Source organism: Plecotus auritus (assembly GCF_963455305.1).
Source record: "Plecotus auritus genome assembly, chromosome: 5".
Lineage (NCBI taxonomy): Eukaryota > Metazoa > Chordata > Mammalia > Chiroptera > Vespertilionidae > Plecotus > Plecotus auritus.
This window is the reverse complement of record NC_137776.1, coordinates 128096073-128120227: the sequence shown is the minus strand read 5'-3', so window position 1 is coordinate 128120227 and position 24155 is coordinate 128096073. Positions and strand designations below refer to the sequence as shown.

General features: G+C 40.4%; 1 protein-coding gene across 12 annotated transcripts in view; it reads right to left on the bottom strand.

Moving 5' to 3' along the window:
• MPDZ (multiple PDZ domain crumbs cell polarity complex component) overlaps nt 1-24155 on the bottom strand; it is a 203992-nt gene that overhangs the window by 155056 nt on the left and 24781 nt on the right. For all 12 annotated transcript variants that reach the window (XM_080671321.1, XM_080671316.1, XM_080671323.1 and 9 more), the window contains exon 2: nt 841-907. In XM_080671321.1, coding sequence (XP_080527447.1) covers nt 841-856 — 16 coding nt within the window. In that variant the 5' untranslated portion in view covers nt 857-907. The remainder of the gene's footprint in view (nt 1-840; nt 908-24155) is intronic.

Genomic DNA, 24155 nt, shown 5'->3' with positions numbered 1-24155 from the left:
AGCACCAGGAACAGAAGTCACAGTAATGATTCCCATAATCAGAAAAACAGTTCCTTTGCCTTTTCCTACCACCCACTCCCACCCTACTCCTCAACACACACAGCTGCCAGGACACCAGCTGCACTCATCAAGGTGCCAGACAGAAATCCGGATACCTTTCCACACTCACACCTGAGGGGTTCCCTGCAGTAGGTGAGGACTGTGGTGTCAGATGAGGAACAATAGCAACTGGGTTTACCATACCTGACACACCCAAAACTAGTTCCACAAACCAGTTTCTCTAAAGCTAAACAGCAGTGTAAAAAAATTAACACATGATCTGGGGAAATCTGAATATTTCAACTTAAATGATCTCATGTAGAAATTAAACTGCCTTACATCATCACTGAAGCTCGTCAGCCTACGTTTTTGTTACTAATATCTTTAGCAACTTAAAAGCAAGCACTCAGTAGTATTTTACCTGCTATAAAGTAAAAATATGGCATTGGAAACTACCTTTTTCAGTATTAAAAATACTGGTAAACTTTCTGGTGCTATTCAGAAATAAACATGAGCCAACATTAGGTTCATACATAAGAATTGAGTTTACATTAAGCATAAAACCCATAATTAGTAAAACATCTCATGTGCTTTTAACTTTTGCTTATAAATATTTTATACCACTTCAGATGAAATTGTCCAAATGTAGAAATACATTATCTACTATAACGCTAGAAGATAAAGACTTTTAAAAACTAAGTTATGATAGAATTCTGTTATATAGAACAAACTGTTTTTCAAAGATGGCAGTGGAATGAGTTTCAATTTTTATAAAAATCGTCAGAAAGGAATAGATCTTACCTATAGTTTCTAACATTTTCTTTTCAAAATTCAGTGTTCTTCTCTATACAGCAACCAAAACAGAACTCTAGGGAAAAAAGAAATAGAATGAAATGGTTATGTTTTATCAAAACTTTAAGATTATACTCTGAAACTATCTATATATATAAAAGCCTAAGCGACCGTTATGATCAGTCAACCAAACAACCGTCGCTATGATGCTCACTGACCACATCCAACCTCCCCCAGCCGGCCAACCTCCCACGGTCCCTCTCCCCAGCCGGCCCCAATTGGGACTGAGTGAGACAGCCCCGATCAGCCCTGATTGCCAGCCAGGCCAAGGGACCCCACCTGTGCACAAATTCGTGCACCAGGCCTCTAGTCTACACTAATAAAAGAGAAACATGCAAATTGACCATCACTTCGCTACACCCACCAGCCAATCAGGAGTGAGTATGCAAATTAACCCAACAAAGATGGAAGCGACCCCGCCCCCCCAGCCGCTCCAAGCCTCTGGGCAGCACGCATACAGGCATGGAGTGGCCGGGAGGGGCAGGACGCCTGCTATGAGCGGGAGGGCTGGGGGCAGAGGGAGCTACAGGAGCGGCGCTCTGCCTGGGGCGAAGACTGAAGGCAGCGGCCAGAGGGAAGGCCTGGGTCCTGGGTGCCGGAGGAAAACCAGTGCCGGCAGCCAGGGGAAGGAAGGCCTATTGCACGAATCTCTTCATACAATGGGCCTCTAATATATTATAAAAAGCACTTGATGCTATTATAATTCCTTTGACCATTAAAATCTTGTTGACTTATAAGACAGTTTCCTAATAGGCCAAAAAAGTAATCATTTTAGGACTAATTCAAAATTATCTTTTATTTGCAGGTAATACTTGCAAAATAAGGCAAAATGCATCTTTTAAAGAAGATGACAGACATATACAAATCTTTCCTTAAGAGCTCAACACAGCGCATTAAAATCCTGCATTGCTTTAAATATCCTTACCTGCAGAGTAAGCTTACTAGACTCTGCATGAGAAATTCTATAGGCAAAAAAATGACAACATAAAAAGGAGAGGTGGCCCTGGCCTTGAATACTCAGTCTTAACTGGGGAGTATTATATAATACTTAACTTGGGATATCATATATCCCAAGTAGAAATGAACTGTGATACTCAAGCAGAATGTGAGTCACTGGAATATAATACATGAAAGCAGAGATGAAAACCTGGGTACAAGAGTGATAAATAAAAGAAGGTTCTTCAAAGATTTTCAAAATACCCTCCTGACTATAATATTCTCTTCCTTTCCATTAAAAAAAGATAAAAACTTCTCAACTCCTTCAATTAACACAGATCTCATCTTTCTCTGACAATACTTATCTAGACAGTTTAAAGCAGATCTCCACTGACAATGCCCACATAACTAACCCATCTTTAATATTTGCTGTCCAACAATTTTACACAATGTCTCCATAGTTACAGTTACCCTCTATCTTGTAGGAAACTGAGTCAGTAATTCCTTCAATGGAGAAAATGAATCTCCTTGAGAAGAAACAAGTTTATTATTTCTTTAAGAGAAAATGCATTTAGAAGGAATGAAAGTATGTGATGTATATGAACACATGCATAGACCATCAATGCCTGCAATTAGCTGTGTAATAACAGAGAACAATACTTAACTTTCTTTACCTCAATTTAGAATATACTATTTAAAACATCAACTCCATTTCAAACAAATAGCTAACCTCTGGCACCCCTTTTAAAACGTGCCCTCACCCTGGCAGGTTTGCTCAGTGGTTACAGTGTTGGCCTGCAGACTGAAGGGTCTTGGGTTTAATTCCTGGTCTAGGGCATGTACCTCAGTCTAGGGCATGTACCTCAATCCCTGGCCCCAGTCAGAGCACGTGCAGGAAACAACCAATCAATGTGTCTCTCTCACATCAATGTCTCTCTCTCTCTCTCTCTCTCTCTCTCTCTCTCTCTTTCTCTCTCTCTCTCTCTTTCTCTCTCCCCCCCCCCCTTCCATCCTCCCTCCCTTTCATTTCACTTTGTCTAAAACTCAATGGAGAAAATATCCTTGGGCAAAGACAAAAAAAATTTTTTTAAAAAGTGCCACAACAAGAGGGCATTAGCTCTAGCCTGGAATTGAATAGTGGTGTGGCCTTGAGCAAAGGGCCTAGCATCCGAACCTTAGTTTCATTGAAAACACATTTACTCATTGGGTATACTGTGATAAATGAGATAAATAAAATATACCAATTTCCAGATCACTACAAAAATCGTAACTATGAAATATATATTCAGGATTAATGCTGAGCCCATATAGATGAGCAGTCCAATATCAGGCACTGATTACATGATTCCATGGAAAAATGCAGCAAGATCTTAAAAATACCCTAGTCATATTGTTTATTCTTACTGACAAGGACACTATAACATTCCTTCATAAAATAGCATACAATTAAGTTCCCCACCCCTCAAAAAAAGTTATTCATGTCTGACAATTAAAAAGTGTAAGTACAGATACTTCAATATAAAGAAGTCCAGGTCTACATAGTTATAGTTAATTAATTTGCCCATAGGAAGCATGGTAGCAATGAAAGAGCATGGCTTAGGGAGTCTGATGATTTCAGCCTGAACACTTACTACATGTGTTTAAGTTGCTTATCTATCTTTTCTGAACTTGAAAATCTCTAATTCACATGAATGGTATTCATAAAGTTTGGAAAGGGTAAAATTATATGCATAGGTATTAATTTAGTATTATATCCACATCTTGGTATACACAATAACATTTGGTTCTATTCCATTTCCCTTATAAAATATTAACTTCAGAAAGATAGGAAGTATGGGCATGATGTGGAGGGGGAGGCACTCTATGAATTTAGAGGCCCACTGATTTAGAAGGAATCTACAGAGAAAGAGTAGTCAGTTCCCAACTGAGAAAAACACTGCCATCCAAGAGTTCATCTACAAGTCAGTTATGTGAAGAAAGAAATTACTTTTTCAAATAAATTTTTATTATCATAGTTCTTTTTTTAAAGGCTCAAGCTGCAGTCACTGATATTAGCACTCAGATGAGAGCGCCACTCCTCTGGATTTCAGGGATAGAAAATTAATTTCAGCTTGTCTGATCTGTTCTGATGTCCCTAAAATAAATGTGTGACATTTTTTTTTTTTTTTGGTGGTTTTCCAGATTTCACCATTATTAACCATGAAAGTGACAAGAGATTTTAAAAAATGTGTTCCTTTCTATGTCCTATACCCCTATCCAGTGGTCAGCAAACTGCAGCTCGCGAGCCACATGCGGCTCTTTGGCCCCTTGAGTGTGGCTCTTCCACAAAATACCACGGCCTGGGCGAGTCTATTTTGAAGAAGTGGCGTTAGAAGAAGTTTAAGTTTAAAAAATTTGGCTCTCAAAAGAAATTTCAATCGTTGTACTGTTGATATTTGGCTCTGTTGACTAATGAGTTTGCCGACCATTGTGGCCTATCCCAATGATTCAGTTCTAAATATAAAGAAACTCATTTGTAATCACAGAATTTTTGAGATGCAGAACTGGAGTCTACTCCCATCAAACTGCAGACACGACTCCTCCTGCTCACCCTTTCACCAGCCCACCATCACCCTTCCCTCATTACCCATCTCAACACTATATGGAAGCAGAAGGGTATCTGAGTGATAACAGTGGGTCATAGTCAGTGGATAAGACTTTAAAAAGATGCAATACATATCAGAAGAAAGCCAAGTTCTGAGGGTTTTTTCAGGGCAATCCGTGTGACCAGTGAGGATGATGCATCAGGGGCAGTAAAGAGAAGAAATGAGATGTGGGTACAATAACAAAGTAGTCAACACTAATGCTAAAGTAGAAGAAGTAATAATAGCAGCAAACACAGCACCAACCACAAGTTGGGCCCTGTTCAAAGCATATTACACAATTAAGTCCTAGCCCTCACCTCATCCACACACTTGAGGAAACTGAAGCACAGAAAGGTTAATTAACTCGCCCAAGGTCATACCACTGGTAAGTGATGGAGCCAAGATTTCAGCCCAGGCAGTTTGGATCCAGAATTAACTAACAATTTAACTTCCCCAATATCCTGCCTCTTGACAGGAAGAAAATTCACCTTACCATTCTCATTCCTCTTTCCTAGTTAAATTTGAATTTCAGATACATTAAATACACTGCAGTATAAGTATATCCCATGCAATACTTGGGACATATTCATACTAAACACTAAGTTACTGATTATCTAAAATACAAGTCTAACCCTAGCTGGTTTGGCTCAGTGGATAGAGCATTGGCCTGCAGACTGAAGGGTCCTGAGTTCAATTCCAGTCAAGGGCACATGCCTGGTTGCGTGCAGGAGGCAGCTGATAAATGATTCTCTCATCATTGATGTTTCTAACTCTCTCTCTCCCCCCTTTTCCCTTTCTCTCTGAAATCAATAAAATATATTTTTAAAAAAATAAAAACAAAGGTGTGCAAAAACAAACAACTCAAATTTAAATAAATTAAAAAAAATAAAATGCAAATTTAACTGGGCATCCATTATTTTACCTAGAACCCTACTTATCTATATACCAGAGGCCCAGTGCACGAAATTCGTGCACTGGGGGGGGGGGGCCTCCTCAGCCCAGGCTGCACCCCCTCCAATCCAGGACCCCTCAGGGGATGTCCAACTGCCAGTTTAGGCCCGATCCTAGGGATCGGGCCTAAACCAGCAGTCGGATATCCCTCTCACAATCTGGGACCACTGGCTGCTAATTGCTCACCTATCTGCCTGCCTGATCACCCCTAACTGCCCCCCCTGCTGGCCTGGTCACCCCCAACTGCCCTCTCTGCTGGCCTGGTCGCCCCTAACTGCCCCCCCTGCCAGCCTGGTCGCCCGTTAGTGCTCCCCTGCTCACCTGCTCACCCCCAACTGCCCCCCCCAATGGCCTGGTTGTCCCTAACTGCCCCCCACTGGCCTGGTCACCCCTTACTGCCCCCCATGCTAGCATGGTCACCCCCAACTCCCCCCCCCCGCCAGCCTGGTCGCCCCTCACTGCCCCCCCTCTGCCGGCCTGGTCATCCCTCACTGCCCCCCCCCCTGCTAGCCTGATCGCCCCTAATTGCCCCTCCTGCGGGCCTGGTTGCCCCATGCAGCCTGTTCAGTCGTTTGGTCGCCCCTCACTAACTCCCCTGCCAGCCTGGTCGCCCCACACAGCCTGTTTGGTCGTCCATTCGGTTGTTTTGGATGCAACTGTCACTTAGCCTTTTATATATATAGATTACCTTAGAATAAACCTCAAATTTTCAAAATCATTTTTAAGGCCTTTATGATTTCTGCAAAACTTCAACATAATGACAGTTGCCAAATCCTCTAGAAATCTCTAAAGACTTTAGCTGTGATACCATAGGATTCTCCAACGATGAGTCGGTAACACCAGTTTCAGCAGAGGATAAAAATCAAATAGGATATTTGGTTTTACTGATAAACGGAAACTTAATAACTGACTAATCATTTTACTTTTCAACAAGCTGTACTGGTAATGTGTAGGCACAGCTTTTATGTAGTAGACAATCAGTGCTTGAGACATAAAACAAACCATTCTGCCCAATGCAGATTATATGGCAACTAACAAGTGAAAATATGTTTTAGGCTGAAAATAACTCTACTAAGAGAAACTGTCCCAAATGCATACAATTTTCTAGTTTTCTTAAACAATTCTGACTGTAAAAGGAGCACAACACTCAAAGCTTGCTGCAACAGTTTGCGGCTTGTCAAAGTTGCTCAGCACCTGTTACTGCATTTAAATCCAGCATTTGTCCCATTCATAGCTGCATGGGCACCACCTGAAGTTAGCAGGCAAAGGCAAGGCTGTACTCATTTGCAGGCAGTTTGTCATAAAGTCAACTGGCCATGACAACAAAACTTACACTTTCAGTCAAAATTCATATTCTAATATAATGCGACTGAATGAACTATTGCTCCAAAAGTATGGAAATGACCCACTACCCACCAGCATCAAGCAGTCATCCAACAGAAAACACTCGGCCATTTAGCATCTGTTCTGAACTTCTCCCTCGTTCTTATAGGCCTGATTGAAAAAACATTCACGAACAATATTTTTATTTTCAAGTTGACATTTATGAATTTTTTTAATTCCTTCAATAACAGAATTTATTAACTCTATTTTACACTACCCCCCTCCCCCACACACACACATACCAAAGACAAGCAGGTATCAAGTAACCTTGCCTTTACAACACACTTTAAATACTGTTTAATAGCCTTGCCCTCCTTTATAAAATGGAGAGATAAATCACTTGTCCAAAGTGAAAATGTGGAAGGGGGTACAGGGGCCCCAGGGTTAAAAAAGAACTCAAATTCTGTTACTTACTGATTCAACAACACATGGGCTACCTACATGAATGACATGTTGTGGGTGGCAGAATTAGAGAAATGAGGAGGACACAGTCTGGGAACTCACAGGCCAAGTGACTAAAGGAAAAAACTAGTAAACAAACACGTAGAATACAAGAAAACAAGGACACCAAACCCAGAAAGAAAAAGCTTCTGAGACCCCTGCACAGGGTCCTGAAGAACAGGCAGGACTTGGGACAGAAGGAATAATGAAAGAGCTTCCCTCCTGTAGGCCAGGGTGCACCGTACCTCTTGAGAACTGCAAGGAGTTTCATACACTTGGATTGGGGCTGAAGGAAAAGGACAGAGGCAGAGGTGATGAGGCTGGAGAGGTGGGTACAGACTAAATGACTGAGGGCCCTGCATACCATTCTTAACCAGCTCAAATATTTAATTTTGAAGTTTATTTCGTTACAGTGAGTTATTTTGTTTCAGAAGGTCGCTCTGATAATGGTGTGGAAGACTTGTAAAAAGCAAGAGAAAATGACAGAAAAGAAAGTTAAGGAAGAGATAATTTTTAAAAATGGAGATGAAAGTGAAAAGTAAATAAAAATGGGAGACAAATTTAAGAATTAATTAAGAGCGATAAGTAACAGGACCTGGCAACGTGGATGTAATGAAGATGAGTCCAGCATGAATTCCAGCTTTCCTGCTTGAGTTGCTGATTGAATGGCAATACCAATCACCTAGATAAAGAATATATAAAGACTAGCAGGTCAATGGCATGACTGTTCTAGAAATAAAATCTGTCCTTATCAAGAATTTCAAAGGCTGAATTATTGTACCTTACAATCCTGCTATGAATTGAATTGTATGCCCCCAAAACTCACATGTTGAAGCTGTAACCTTCCATGTGATTGTATTTGGAGATAAGACTTCTAAGACCTTATAAGGAAAGAAAGAGATAACCCCCTCCCCCTCCCTCCCTCCTGCCTCCCCTGTCTCTCCATATGCAAACACCAAAGATAGGCCAAGTGAGGACACAGTGACCATCCACAAGCTAGGAAGACAGTTCTCCCAGAAACCAAACCCTGCCAGATCTTATGGCAGACTTCCCAACCTCCAGAACCACGAGGAAATCAATTTGTTATTTAAGCCACCCAGTCTATGGTATTTGCTATGGCAACCCAAATTGAACAGGTCGGGGCAAAAGTAGTTTTACAGTTGTGAATATACAACACACAAAGTTTATTCTTGTACTAGAGCGCGGTGCATGAAATTCGTGCACGGGGAGTGGGGTGTCCCTCAGCTCAGCCTGCACCGTCTCCAATCTGGGACCCACCAGGATAGGGCCTAAATGGGCGGTCGGACATCCCTCACACAATACAGGACTGCTGGCTCCCAACCACTTGCCTGCCTCTGCCTGACTGCCCCTAACTGCTTCTGCCTGCCAGCCTGATCACCCCCTAACCACTCCCCTGCCAGCCTGATCGAAGTCTAACTGCTCCCCAGCCGGCCCGATTGCTCCTAACTGCCATCCCCTGCTGGCCTGATCACCCCTAACTGTCCTCCCCTGCAGGCCTGGTAGCCCCCAATTGCCCTCCCCCGATGGCTCGGTCACCCCTAACTTCCCTCCCCTGCTGGCCTGGTCACTACTAACTGCCCTCCCCTGCAAGTCTCCCCCCCCCCAACTGTCCTCCCCTGCAGGCCTGGTCCCCTGCTGGCCCAGTCACCCCTAACTGCCCTCCCTGCAGGCCTGGTCACCAACAACTGCCCTCCCCTGCAGACCTGGTCACCCCCAACTGCCCTCCTCTGCTGCCGGTCACCCCTAACTGCCCTTCCTGCTGGCCTGATTGCCCACAACTGCCCTCCCCTGCAGGCCTGGTCCCCCTCAACTACCCTCCCCTGCAGGCCTGGGTCCCCCCCAACTGCCCTCCCTTGCTGCCCTGGTCTCCCCCAACTGCCCTCATATGCCAGCCTGGTCACCCCCAACTGCCCTCCTCTGCTGGCCTGGTCACCCCTAACTGCCCACAACTGCCCTCCCCTGCAGGCCATCTTGTGGTGGCCATCTTGTGTCCACATGGGAGCAGCCATTTTTGACCACATGGGGGCGGCCATCTTGTGTCTTGGAGTGATGGTCAATTTGCATATTACTCTTTTATTAGATAAGATTTATTGTATTATTTCCCATGGACAACTATAAACCTGCTTTTGAACCTACCCTATAGATTTCAACTTTCCCACAGCTCCTGCTCTAAGAAATACATTATTACACACTGTGCTATGTCCCTCTCCTCCAACCAGAACCAGTGGAACAAGGGTTTGGCTCCTTACCCAAAGGAAGACAATCTAAGTGCTGATCTGAAAAGTAGAATGGGCTAGAGCAGTGGTCGGCAAACTCATTAGTCAACAGAGCGGCAAACCGTGGCTCGCGAGCTGCAGTTTGCTGTCCACTGGGCTAGAGTCTCTACTGGGAACTTAAGAAGACAAACATTCAAAGAATAAACTAGTGGTGGAGCCAGAGTTGAAAAGATGGAAGGAGGATGAGTAAAGGAGGAAGAGGCACATGCGAGCCTGTGTTATGAGAGAACAAAACAAGTCAGTTGATAAGAGACAGAAGAACACAGCTTGGGAGACCCAACATAGTCAATGGGATGGAAACAGACTGATTGGTCCCTAAGATGCAGTCACTGGCACCCATTCATACAATAAACTCCATTTGGCAACAGGTAATTAGTGTAAGGCTCTTTCTTCCATTCAAACAACCTGCTTTGGTATAGCACCATACCATCACATCCCAAACAAAGCAATCCCCTCAAGCATTCCCGCTTAAGAAGTACCCTTCCTCCATGTGAACACTCTACTTCAATAAAAGGAGCTATAAGCAAAGATAACTATGATAGGACCACTGAGATAATTAAGCATCCTTAATTTCATCAGAAAAACAAGGCATGGGGTAGCTGCTATTATGGCAGATGAATAAAATGCTATGAAGTATTCCGTTTGATCATCGCCTGAGAAAAGCCATCAGGTTTCAAGTAAACAAAGCATTCATCCACTATTGAAATAGCAAGGCTAGATCCGATTGATAAGGTTTCATTCTATAAATGAAACCACAGTAACTGAGAACAATATTTTAAATAATGGTATTTTTAGCAAAAATATTCCAGACATGGGAGGCTAAAAGTAATAGTTTCACTGCAAGCTCCACTAGAAATAGAAGTCAAATATGTATGTCAAAAATTTAAAAACACTAAAAAACAGATACGGAATCTGTAATTTATAAACCAGGAGGGAAAACGATGAAATAAAGACTAAAACAATCTAACAAAATTTTGGTAAAAATAATATCTCATTCCTTTCTTAGGAATTTCCTAATAGGGACAAGAAAAACCAAACCTGTTGCAAAGAAAAATATATGTAACACAGAAGTGAAAATATTTTATAGCCATACTTACACAACAAATGTGTATACTAACAAACATGTTCACTAAATCATTTCGGTTTTGAAAGTTACTTCCTTTCACGTTTAAGATTGTCGGCCTGAGATGAAAGGTTTATTGTCTTTTTAAAAGTATACATGTTCTTACCTTAATTGCAGAATCCTTAAAGCACAAACTAGCTTTATAAAGACATTTTACCAGATTCACAGTCACTTCCAGGATAACTAATTATATTTTGGGATGCTTTTGAGTTAAGCTCCCTTATTTATTGCTCACACCCAACTATGAAGTCAATTTTAGAATTAGTCCCCCAAAACATGTAGCTCACTGACAAGCTAAAGCTCACTGAGTTATGGTTAGATGACAAATTAGTTGTATGTACTCTGCAATTAAAATCTCGGCTGCTATTATTAATCAGCTGCCTATTTGAAAGACTGAACTTTCATTTTTTTAATATATTACACAAATCTATTCTATGATCTATTGTATTTATTTCCTTCCTCCTCCACCCTGATCTAGGATTTTTTTTTAAATAAGCAAAATGAATACATAGATACATGTTAGATAACTATGGATTCCAATATTTTCTCTCTGGACACCCTTTTACATATTTTCTATCTATAATGTTCGCTCCTAATACAGCCTTATAGGACAGGGGCCCTCAATGGCTAATTCACACTAAACATGATGACTCGGAGAAAAGATTTAGATGCCTCTGAGAATGAAGATTTAGACTCCTGTGCTCTCACTCCGAGTTAAACTCAGGGGAATTTGGGTTTCTTGGGCAGTTTGCCCCTGTTGTTACCCCATTTTCAGTGCTAAAGACCAAGTCACAACAGGACGGCATGCTTCTTAGGCAGAATTCAGAGGATTCCTTCAAGGGCTGTCCTTGCAGGCAAACAACGGGAGGCCAGGCCGCTAAAGTACTCACTCCAGCCACATTCTATTCTTGGGGAACCAAAAACTACGCACAGGGATAAACTCTGTGAGCCTCAGAATTCCGAGGTGCAATTGCTCCACTGTCAACAAATTCTCTGAAGAAATTGCTTTGGGTCCCTGCCTCCTGCCCTTTTGCCGCCTGCAATGACGCAGTTCTCCTGTGGGCCCAGGGAGGCCATGCCCATGGTGCTTAGAAAAAGCAGGGATACTCAAAGTGTCCCCATGAGACCCACAAGGCGGGCAGCTGCCCTGTGGTAGGACTTGTCAGTTGCTGAAGGAGGTAACTGAAAAGAAGACCCGTCATTTCTCAGCCCCCCTCCCAGGGACAGGATTCTCACTGAGTCTGTGAGGTCTCAATGTTGATAGTGGGGCAGAACAATATGTGGATTTGTCAGTTGTGACTGAATGATTCCTCAGTGTAAAGTCCTAAAACAGCGATTTCCAACCTTTTTTTTTTTTTTAATCTCATGGCACACATAAACTAATTACTAAAATTCTACAGCACTAAAATATTTTATAGTTTTTGTTGATCTGACAAAAAAAACCCTAGGTATAATTTTGATTCATTCACATCAAACAGCTATTGTTGTGTTGGCTGTTGTCTTTTTTTTATTTGACAATCTAAGGGAAAAGAGGTCAGTGCCATGACTAAATAGTCAGTATTGAATGTTTTTAAAATTCTTGAATCACACCAGATGAAAATTACTCTCCTAAAGTGTAGTGAACAGGAACCACTTTTCTAATACAGACAAACCTGTGGAATTGGGAGGTGGGAAGGTAGAACAAAATATTATAACCTTGCTGCTTCAACTTATTTCCCCACCCAACTACCTCACGTTCATGCCCTTCACCAAAGATCACTTCCTAGGGCTGTTCCCCATAACTTTTAAAATAACTCTACTACCCCCCCCCCATTTCCCTATTATTGCTCCAAATTGTTTCTCCCATTCTGGAATCTTTTTCTACAAAAATTATGAAGAAAGCCGTCTGTCATGTCGCCTACTTAGTATCAACCAAGCTGTAAGAACTACACATAATTAGATATTTTTATCCTTCCCCATCAATCAGTGCCTCCTAAATTCAGTTTGTGCCTTTCATAATTTCCCTTTGCTGAATTTGGACAGGAATAAAGATCAAGTTTCAAACCTTACTTTGAAAAAGACAGGCTCAAATTTCTGACAGGAAATCCTCTAGGAAGAAAACAGCATATTAGAGTGACATCTAACGTGGCTGTTTTTCTTTCCTGTACCATGCCCGTGGGGACCAGTGGGTTTAGTGTTAGCTCTTTGCTCTGAGAAGCACTACACGTGTACTGAGAAGGGCTCATGAATGCGCTCTCGCTCTCTCTCTCTCTCTCTCTCTCTCTCTGCAATACTTTTCATGGAGCAATTTAGAACTCTTAAATTCATCCAGAAGAAGTCATTTCAAATTTATCTGAAATTATTAATGCTTAATAAAGTATTAATGCTTAACAAATTGTTAATGCTTAATAATTTCAAACTTCTTATCTGAAGACATAAAGTTTTGTGAGCTTTTATTCATTTTAAAGCATAACTTGCTAACACGACATTTCACAGATGTGGAAATACAAGGTCAAAGAGATGACTTTCTCAAGGTCACGTAATTTGGGCATTTTATTAAGCAACCATATTTCTACAGCCATTATTATGCAGAGGTACTGAGAGTCTATGTAATAAAACATCAACAAGTATCTGAAAGTTTCAGCCAAAAATAATCTAATTCAGCTCCAAGAAAATTTGCAGGCAGAAAATAAAGAAGAAATTATAGGCTTAAAAGCCTTACTCAATCAGATTGGGTGTGTATCCTGAGTAGATTCCCTAAGTAATAAACTGTTTAAATTTCCATGCCACTTTGCTGATTAAAAACAAACAAATAAGAACCAACAACAATTTTATTCCTCAGTTACAAATTTATCACCAAATACTCCCTCCAAGAGGTAACATATTTCAAATATATATTCACCCTTGGATGTCTAAAATGTAGGCTTGGTTGGAACACAAATGGAAGCAGTCATTTATTTGACACTTTTACAAACTGCTATTCAATAACAACTAATGATAACACTGCATTTAAGAATTGATTGCTATTGCATCTACTGTAATAATGACTTCTCCAGGGTATAAAAATAGTTTTTGTAAGTGTGATTTTTAGGCAATCAACCACCATTCATTTTATTGTTTGAAAAAGCTTTCATATCTCCTTAAACAGAGCATGTGGTTTGCACACATGCATTTCCCAACAACAGCTTTGTATTAGCTACACCCAATTTCAAGTGAGAATACTGAGGCTCAGAGAGATAAAGTGTTTTTCCTTACATTCATAAAGCTTGTAACAGAGCGAACGTTTAAAGCCTACCCAATTCTGACTGACATCGAAGCAAGTCTCTTCCACCAAATCATAGCTCTAGGTTCTAATAATAATAGTAAAGAAAAGCAAGCTCTGGTTGGTTTGCAAGTGGTTAGAGCATCAGCCAATGGGATGTAGGGTCAAGGGTTCAATTCCCAGTCAAGACCAAGCAAGTGTTGTGCAGAAGGCCGGCAATTGATGTATCTCTCTCACATCGATGTTTCTCTATTTCTTTTTCTCTCTCCCTCCTTCTCTCTTTTTCAGTCTCCTTCCTCCCTTCCACTCTCTCTAGAAATCAATGGGAAAAATATCCTCCTGTGAGGATTAAAAAAACAAACACACCAGAAGAGCAAAAAGGTATTTACCTTCAGATTAGTCCTAGGCAGCTATGCTTTCACAGTTCCCAGACTGCTTTATAAAATGCTCTTAAAAGAGCACACCACCAAATTTTGGCAAGCACCAGACCCTGGTGGAGCAAATTCCACTTAATGGGGTCAGCCTCACAGAGCAGGCCATACACTGTGTTTTGGGTCAATCCTCATAGTTCACCTTTTCCCTCTGCTCCAAACTGTTTCTCTTACTCCCTCACAGGTGCTATTCTAAGAGCACCCTCAATAAAATTCCTGCCAGCATATCTCCTTCAAAGAACCTGTTTCCTAAAGGATTTGATTTACTATGGCATGGTAGATTTGCAAATGCATGGCTTTCCCACTGAGGGAGCATTACATCTCCATACCTGCTGATGTCAGACTGGGCCATGTCACTTTAGCACAGCAAGGTGAGAAGTGACAAATGCCACTTGCCAGCAGAAGCTTTAAGAGCCTTAAAGTAGTGCTTCTACCATCTTTGTCTTCCCTCTGCCTGTCACAGAGCATTTAGGACGGGCCCTTCAGCCTGGGCTCAGCCATGAAGAGGGTACAGAGCTGAGTCAGAGGTGGCCCAGTTAATATGTCATGTGAATGAAAAGTAATGTTGCTTCAAGCCATGAAGATTTGGAGATTGACAGTACAGTATAGCAGTCCAAGTGGGGTGATAGAAAGAGATCCAAATTATAACCTCAAACGATACTTTTAAAAATTCCCTTTCTGATCTGGCTGGTGTTAAGTCAGTTGTGGTTGAGCATTGTTCTGTGCACCAAAAGGTCACGGGTTTGATTCTTGGTCAGGGCACATACCCAGGTTTCGTGTTCAATACCCTGTTGGGGTGTGTATGGGAGGCAACCAATTTATGTTTCTCTCCCTCACTCTCCTTCTCCCTTTCTCTTTCTCTAAAATCAATAAAAACATATCCTCAAATGAGTATTTAAATTTTTTTTTAATTTAAAAATTCCCTTTCTCCATTTTCTTTATTCTGAACATCTCTAACATTTAGCACCTGCCCTTGAAACTCCTCTTTCCACCAATGAAATTTAACTGTCCACCAAAATATAACTTCAATTCTCTATACCGACCTGAGTGAAACAATATTAAGAAATGAGGTCACGCCTGACCGGTGTGGCTCACTGGTTGAGCATCCACCCATGAAACAGGAGGTCATGGTGCCATTCTCGGTCAGGGCATATGCCCCGGTTTCAGGCTTGATCTCCAGTGCAGGAGCAAGGCAATTAATGATTCTCTCTCATCATTTATGTTTCTATCTCTCTCTCCCTCTCCTCTCCTCTCTGAAATCATTAAAATATATTTTTTAAAAAGAAATTTGGTCATTACCTAAAATTAGCAGGATACAAAATTAATATTCAGAAATTAGTGGAATTTTCATAAACCAAAAATGAACTATCAGAAAGAGAAATTAAGAAAACAATCCCATTTACTATTGCAATAAAAAATAAGGCCCCTAGAATAAATTTAACCAAGAAAGTAAAAGGTCTGTACTCAAAATATTATAGGACACTGAGGAAAGAAATTGAGGGAGACACAAATAACGGAAAGCATATACTGTGTTCATGGACTGAAATAATTATTATCACTAAAATGTCCATACTACCCAAAGGAATCTATAGATTTAATGCAATTCCTACTAAAATACCAATCACATATTTCACAGATCTAGAAAAAAAATTCCAAAAACTTATGTAAAACAAAAAAGCCACACACCTAACAACCCCAAATAGCCTCAGCAAGTTTAAGAAAGAACAACAAAGTTGGAGGTATCACAATATCAAATATCAAACTATACCACAAAGCCATTATATTCAAAATAGTCTGGTACTGCATAAGAACGGTATGTAGATCAATAAAACAGAACAGAGAGCCTAGAAATAAACCCACGCCTTTATGGTCAATCAATATTTGACAAAGGAGGCAAGAGCATTCAATGGAGTAAAGACAGTTTCTTCAATAAACGGTGTTGTAAGAATTGGACAAGTACAGGCAAAGAAAGAAAGAAAGAAAAGAAACTAGACCACCAACTTACACCATACACAAGAATAAACTCAAAATGGATAAAAGACTTAAATGTAAGTCTTGAAACCATAATCATTCTAAAAGAAAATATAGGCAGTAAAATCTCAGACATCTCTCTTAGCAATATTTTTGCTGATATATCTCCTTGGGCAAGGGAAACAAAAGACAAAATTAACAAATGGGACTACATCAAACTAAAAAGCTTTTGCACAGCAAAAGAAACCACCAACAAAATAAAAAGGGAATCCACTGAATGGGGGAACATATTTGCCAATGATATATCTGATAAGGGGTTAAGTTCCAAAATATATAAAGAACTTATACAAGTCAACACCAAAAAGACAAACAATCCAATTAAAAAATGGGCAAAGGATCTGAATAGACACTTCTCCAAAGAGGACATACAGATGGCCACAGATACATGAAAAGATACTCAACTTCACTAATCATCAGAGAGATGCAAATTAGGTACCATCTCACACCTGCCAGAATGATTATCATCAATAAATCAATAAGCAAATGCTAGCGAGGATGTGGAGAAAAGGAAACCCTAGTGCACTGCTGGTGGGAATGCAGACTGGTGCAGTTACTGTGGAGAACAATATGGAGTATCTAAAAAATTAAAAATGCAACTGCATTTTGATCCAGCGATCCCACTTCTAGGAATATATCCTAAGAATCCCAAAACACTGATTTGAAAAAATATATGCACCCCTATGTTCACTACAATGTTACTTACAATAGCCAAGATCTGGAAACAGCCTAAATGCCCATCAGTAGATGAATGGATGGAAAAGCTGTGGTACATTTAATAAATGGAATACTACTCGGTCATAAGAAAGGAAATCTTATATTTTGCAACAGCATGGATGGATCTGGAGATTATTATGCTAAGTGAAATAAGCCAATCAGAGAAAGACAAATATCATATGATCTCACTTATACGTGGAATCTAATGAACAAAATAAACTGATGAACAAAATAGGCACAGAGGTATGGAAGCATTGGTGGACCAGTCATGTCCACACCCCAGGTCAAGGCTGGCTGGGTGAATAGGAAGTGTGGGCAGTGCCCTTTGCCAGTTGTTTATCCTAAGCCCTGGAGATGAATCTAATTTGCCCTGAGAGGAGGTCTGTACAGACACAGGGCTGGGCCTGACCTAGGAGCAGAGGGTCCAGTGGGCAGAAGCAGCATTGAGTAGGGCTTGAGGCCTCCTGATCTACTGCTGATCACTGTCATTGCAGAGCTCAACCCAGGACATCGAGGAGCATCAACTAGTCTATGAAGACCCCCAACCTGTCTCCACCAGTGAGGGGCAAGTGAGTCACACAACCAAGAGCCAGAGCAGGCCCAAAGTGAGTGTGGTCACTGGGGGCAAGGGGGGAGGGATCGTCTTGGGAACCAGTGCCCATGGATGGTTCGAGGACTCCTTCCATGAAGCCAACCAGTTTCCCCAGGCAGCTCACGATTTCCAAATCCAACCTAGAGATCTGTGCTCATGTTAATCAAACCAGGCAAGATGACCTAGAGTCCAAGAAGGCAGAGCCCAATGGTGAGAAGGTGGGGGTTGGATGGGGGATTGAGGACCAAACAAGCTTATGGGGAAGCATTGGTGCCAGATACACAGGGAGCACCCCCAGAGACTGGCCAGGAGCAAAGACCGGCCTCAGACCACCCATCTGCTGGACTGCGGGTGGGAAGGACGTCCTGTGGTGGGTCCTGGGCTGTGGCTGTTCTGTGTTTAGGAGGCACATGGAAATGCAGGCACATGGGTGATCTTTTCTCTTCTCGAAATGTTTCTCCTTGTCAGACTCCTGTTTAACACTTGATGTCCAGTCCCAGGAGCCTGATTCAGGGGTAGAGCTGGAGGGGTGTCACCTCAGTGGTCCTGCCACCTCCAGCAGCCCCTCCAGTTGCAGTTCTGGAGCTGGGGCCATCCTCCAGACATGACTGAGGACCCTCCACCACTGGCTGAAGAATGCTCTCCAGAATCTGCCCTCCTGGTCCCTGCCACAGAGGAGCAGCCTGTGGAAAACCCATCAGGGGCAGTTGGAAAGCCTTCCTCACAACCCAAGGCCAGAGAGAGGTGCCACATCCCTATGGTGCAGAAAACGCTGGAAAGTCATCGGTGTTTTCTAAAGGGACACAGGGCTTCCAACGAGAGGCAGGACACACGCCAGTACATGTCAGAGATGTCCCCCTTCCCTGATGGGGACACACCAAGGTCAACATTGGGGGGAGAGCACTGTCACCTTCAGACTGGCAGGCTTCTGGTCTGGTGGGGACCAGCCCTGGGGACATTGTGAGGTAGCAGGGGAAAGGCCCCTCCTCTGGGAGAACAGTGTGCAGGACCTGCCAAAGTCCCACAGGTGCACACCTGCACCTGGCAGGGCTCCCCAGGAGGTTACCCCACAGAAATTCTTGCACAATTGTTCAAAGATGTATTTTTGAGACTACCCATCAGAGCATTGATAAAATAGCCTTCAGAATTGGAAAAACCACTAATGTCCATGGAAAGGGGATGGGATCCACCAATCCTGGTCCACATGGATGAGGGAAGCTGAGCAGCTACTAAAGTGGGTGCAGGAATCTCTACATGCCTGAAGATAAAGACCTCATGGATCCTCTCATGTGAGACACGTGAACCCACTGTCTGCATCCAGAATCCTACCTGTTAGACCCCATAGATGTGAAGTCAACAGGCAGAATTGCATATGTGAGAATGAGTCTGCCTGTGACTGAGACAAACAGAATGAGAGAGGCAGAGCCTGAGAGATATCCATCAAGCCACTTATTATGGTCACCTCTGTGGTGCGACTTGCAAATCTCTTATCATCTCTTTGAGGTGATGTCTAAAATTTTTATAATGCATTTATGACTTTGATAGTTCTAAAAATATTAAATTCATACATTCAATATTATCAATTTATCACTCATCTATGGAGTGAAGTACATTATATAGTTTTCAATTTTTAAAGAATTTATGATAAAAAAATAAAGGTTTATTATAGTAATAATAAATAATATAGTCAGTTATAAAGTAATTCAGAATCAAGTAAAGAACTAAGTGCTTCCAGGGAGGAGAGTATACAAAAGCTATTGCTATCATCATTTTGACTTCTATTAATCTCTGGACACTAATCTCTCTGTTTTGCCGTTTCCAATTTGCTATCGGATTAACCATGTTTATTAAATAAGTAACCCCTTAAAACACATAAAATTCAATCATTTCTGGACTGGGACTTACTTGTAAATTGCACCATGTTTTCCCTATGCTGTAAATAAAGCATGTGGCTTTAGGACATCTCCTTTCCCATTGCTGGAAACTATACATACTTTTTGTTCTACTGAGGAACTTCAAAATCACCCCCTATAATATTTCAAAGAGGAAGAAATGAAGTCAATAATTGCAAACTCCAAAATTCAGTTTGCCAAAGAACTGACACTTATTTAAAAGTGTTATCTACTAGAAAAGACAGATGGGGAGGGAATAAGTTTGCTGTACAGCAAGACCCAGATAAACATATAAGGGAGGAAAGGAAAAAGAAATAATGAGGTGAGGAAGCAAAAAGAGAGAAGAAATAGAAAGATGGATTGGCAGAAAGATAACTTAGAAAGCACTCAGAAAATTCTTTAGCATTCACCAGGCTAACAGGAGCTGGAGCAGGGTGTCAGCTGAGGTTACAGACGCACAGGAAGGACTGAATCATTTCCCACCCAAGTGAAATCTGATCTTGCTCAGAAAATGAGAAATGCTGTTGAAGCTCTGGGCATTATTATTAACAACAGTATTAGCAACAGAATGGCTAACTATCGTTTCCTAACTTTAAAAAAAATCAATAGCCGCCCTGCTGCCCCTGTGGCTCAGTGGTTGAGCTTAGACCCAGGAACCAAGAGGTCACATGCCTAGGTTCCAGGCTTGATCACCAGTGGGGGGTGTTCAGGAGGAGCTGATGGATGATGTTCCTCTCTCATGGATGTTTCTATTTCTCTATCCTTCTCCCTTCCTCTCTAATAATCAATGAAAAACACTTTAAAAAAAATCAACAGCCAAAAAATTACATAAATATGATATTTCTATAACATATTAAAAAACCCCACTGTATTACTTACGCAAGTTTTAACTAAGCACTTACATTTCCCTAGGCATGGGGCACAGGATCCTTCCACTCTCATTTTAATAAACATGCACTTTTAATCTAATTTTGAATTCACAATTTTGTTACTTTTTATGTACGAGGACCATCCCAAATTCTATAAACTCCACCCGCTCCAAAGCTCTATCTGTCTATATCTGAAGCATATGGCAAAAGCAGAATAAGGACAGCACCTAACTTCTGAGTTCTAGACTTAGTGGAAAACAATAATTACACTGCAACATGATGCACTAAATTCTGTGTGAGGACAGAGGAATCCAATGCTGGCACCATGAGTCAGAAAGAATTTGGAGGAAATGTGACATGTGAATCATCCTGAAGGATGAACAATTAGAACAATGAATAGTAAAAGCATCTCTTGCTAAGGGAAGGCTGTCTGCTAAGGCAATGAAACCGTAACGAACACAGAGAATTTAATGACCGTGGTTCATAGTACTAGGCCACCGAACTTCAGGAGCTAGAAAAGCAATGTTTCCATAGTCTCCTTGGACTTTGCCCTGCAGACAGGCACAGTGAGTAGATACAATGGGGAGTGGAGGAGAGATTACTAAAATTTATTTTCTGGAAAAACAATTCTGGCCAAAGGACAAATAATTCACCAAAGAGAAAAAAGAACTAATGATAATACAACCACATGTTAGGCCGTTAAAACAGCCCTATCAAAGATAAGGCAAGCTTAGCATAAGGCAGTGGCAAGGAAAAAGAAAGAAAATACGCTCATTAGAGGGAATAAAAAGATTCATTGACCACTACAAGTATGTTGGGGGCAGGTGGGATGAATGACAGACAGCAACAGAGATCAACTCTCAAAGTTTTTAATCTGGGAAACTAGAAACATTGGGACATCCTTAGGTTAAAGAAAAACTGCAGAAATAGGAATGTCATCTGTTTTTAGAGGAAGGAGTGGAAATGTATTCCTTTCCGACATATTGATCTTGAAATACCTTTGTAAAATAGGTATTACCAGAATTTAAGTGCCACGAGGGCAGTGATTTTTGTTGTTTTGTTGGTGGTGGTTCTTCTTTTTTTCTTTTTTCTTTTTTTCCTCACAAGGTTATATCCCCAGAACCACTAATATTGGCTGGCCCAGAGTAGACACTTGATAAATATTTGTTGAAAGAGTGAGTGAATCAATTACATCTGTGAATCTAAGGCGAAAAGAATTAAAAAATAGAGAAGAAGGAAATCACTAGCCTCCAGGTATTGCTGAAGTTAAAGCAGATTTGATTTATCAGTAAGAAGTCGTAGAGATGAACAAGAGGGGAGAACGGAAGGAGGATGGAACACTGGTCAACATGAACATTAAAAATATATATTATATTTTAGAATTATCTCAGTGGTAGAATCAATAAGAAATAAAGACCCTTCATGCTTGATCACACTAAATATCACACTCACAAGCACTCAAAATACTAGGCCAGGAATCGTGTTTATTTAGCTGATACTAAATAAAGCTTACTTGACATCACTTTGCTTCCTATACCAACATGAAAACAAATTACTTATGGAAAATAACCTTAATAAGGTCAAATTAAAAATAAGAGAAGATAAAATATCTTTTTAAACAGACTTCACACAATTATTTGTAAGGTAAGTTAAAAATCCTAGTAGAATAAAAAAACATACCAGCAAGTTTAAAGATAAAATAAAGTCTCTCTCTGTATATGGAGGAGAATACTATAAAAAATATAAAACTGTCCACAATCCTCTCTTACTCACTTCCATACTCAATCAGAACATTCACCTTTGGATAATACGAATATACTCAAGAAAAAATGTCCACAGTAATAAAATTAGTGTTTTCCATAATCTGTACTAAAGAATTACTAGAAAAAACCTTGTATTCCTCTGTCAGCGAAGAGGTGTCACTGTCTGAATCAGCTGATAATCTTGTTAGTCAGTGGGAGTCTACATTGCTGAGAATACACTGAGGCAAAGGAGGAGGGACTGGGGACATCTGTAATAGTCAACAGTAAAAGTAAATAAATAAAATGTGAAATATACATGAGAAATTACAGGCCAGGTCCAACCATATGCAAACTGATGAATCCAGAGTCTAGGCAAACTTCTAAGTTGTTATTTTTAGGAAGAACTTGATGGTTTATTATGCCTGCAATGACAATATCTGTCTCTTAATGTTATGCAAGGCATTACATATTTGACTGGTGATTCTGTATTTCTGTGATTGATTATTCTTGTAACTGAGGAGATGATAGAAGGGAGGAGAGGAGAAGAGGAACTGATGTATAGCTATTTTGCTGCAATAACATGAGGAATTTATTGAAATTAAAATCCTTCTTTGTCTGTTTTTGCCTGATATTCCATTTGTTTCTGGGACAAGAATGAATTCACCTGAAAGATTGGAACAAAGAGCACACATTCACCAACAGGAAACAATATAATAAAGCCTGGACCACCTTTGGTGCAAAGGCAAAGAAAAAATAGTCAGCAAAAGGAATGACAGTTTACACAGTTTACAGCATGCTGGCAAGATTCCAAGTAGTTCAGATACAAAAAATATATATTAAAAAAAATTAATATGAAACTACCTGAACATAAGCCCTAGCATCCTAGCCATAAAAGATAAATTAGCATGGCCCAATTCAATTCCCTAATTACTGATTCACAGATAAATATAATAGGCTACACTATTTAGTTACCATATGTAATTCTATAGGACTCACTAGAGCCATCCTGAAAACTGGTATTTTCCCTCTAAAAACATTTTAAAAGGTTTTATTCTCTTTCAATAAACATGACTATTTGCTTCTTATCCTCTACTTAACAACATTCATTAACTGTATTTTACTATGCTACTCCAAGGACTAAATGTTAATAAGATTATAAATCAATTTTTACTTTTTTAAAATCTAGAGAGCACATCTGCCTAAAATGGTGTTGTTTTTGGGTTTTGCCACTTAATTTCACTTAATTGATCAGAAAGTACAGACAGACATATAAATGCTTAAAGTGACCCAAAAAGTCTGAATAATTTCTTCCAGAATACTGTGTTTGCACACTATAATGGTTATCCCCACTTCAATTCTTACTGTATTTGATGGTCTTAGTTGTAACATATACTGCGTGACAATTATTTGGATAATTTAGGCACCAAATTACTCCTTTGTTAACCAATTCACTATATGGTGTCACATAAATTTGTCACAAGCAGTGATAGATAAATCAATAAAAAATAAAGAAGTGCCAAAAATTAGCAAGTCAGAAGCATTAGGCAAGCAGTCTGGACAACAAACTTTGGCTCGCTTAGGAAACTGACCATGCTGTGCTTCTCCTCTTCACAAGACAGGATGCAAAAGCTGTGGAAAGTCTCAATACTCATGTGACTTTAAAAAAAAATAATCACCTGATAATCTTTAAAAATTAGAAACCTTTAAATCTCTTCATTTTACAATTACTGGTAGGTTTTTTAAAAGTATGACTTACATAGTAACATTAAATAAGGGCACTTAAATTTTATGTTTATAAATACTGTCAAACACAAAAGTCTGACACACACAGTTGAAACCAAGAACAAATACTCTACAAGACAACATACAAAGCATAAAAGATTCCTAAACTATTTTAAATATTCCTGAATGGTATATCTATACAATGATCTAGTACTCAGCAATAAATAATAATAAGTTATTAATACAGGCAACCTGGATAAATCCCAAAATATAGA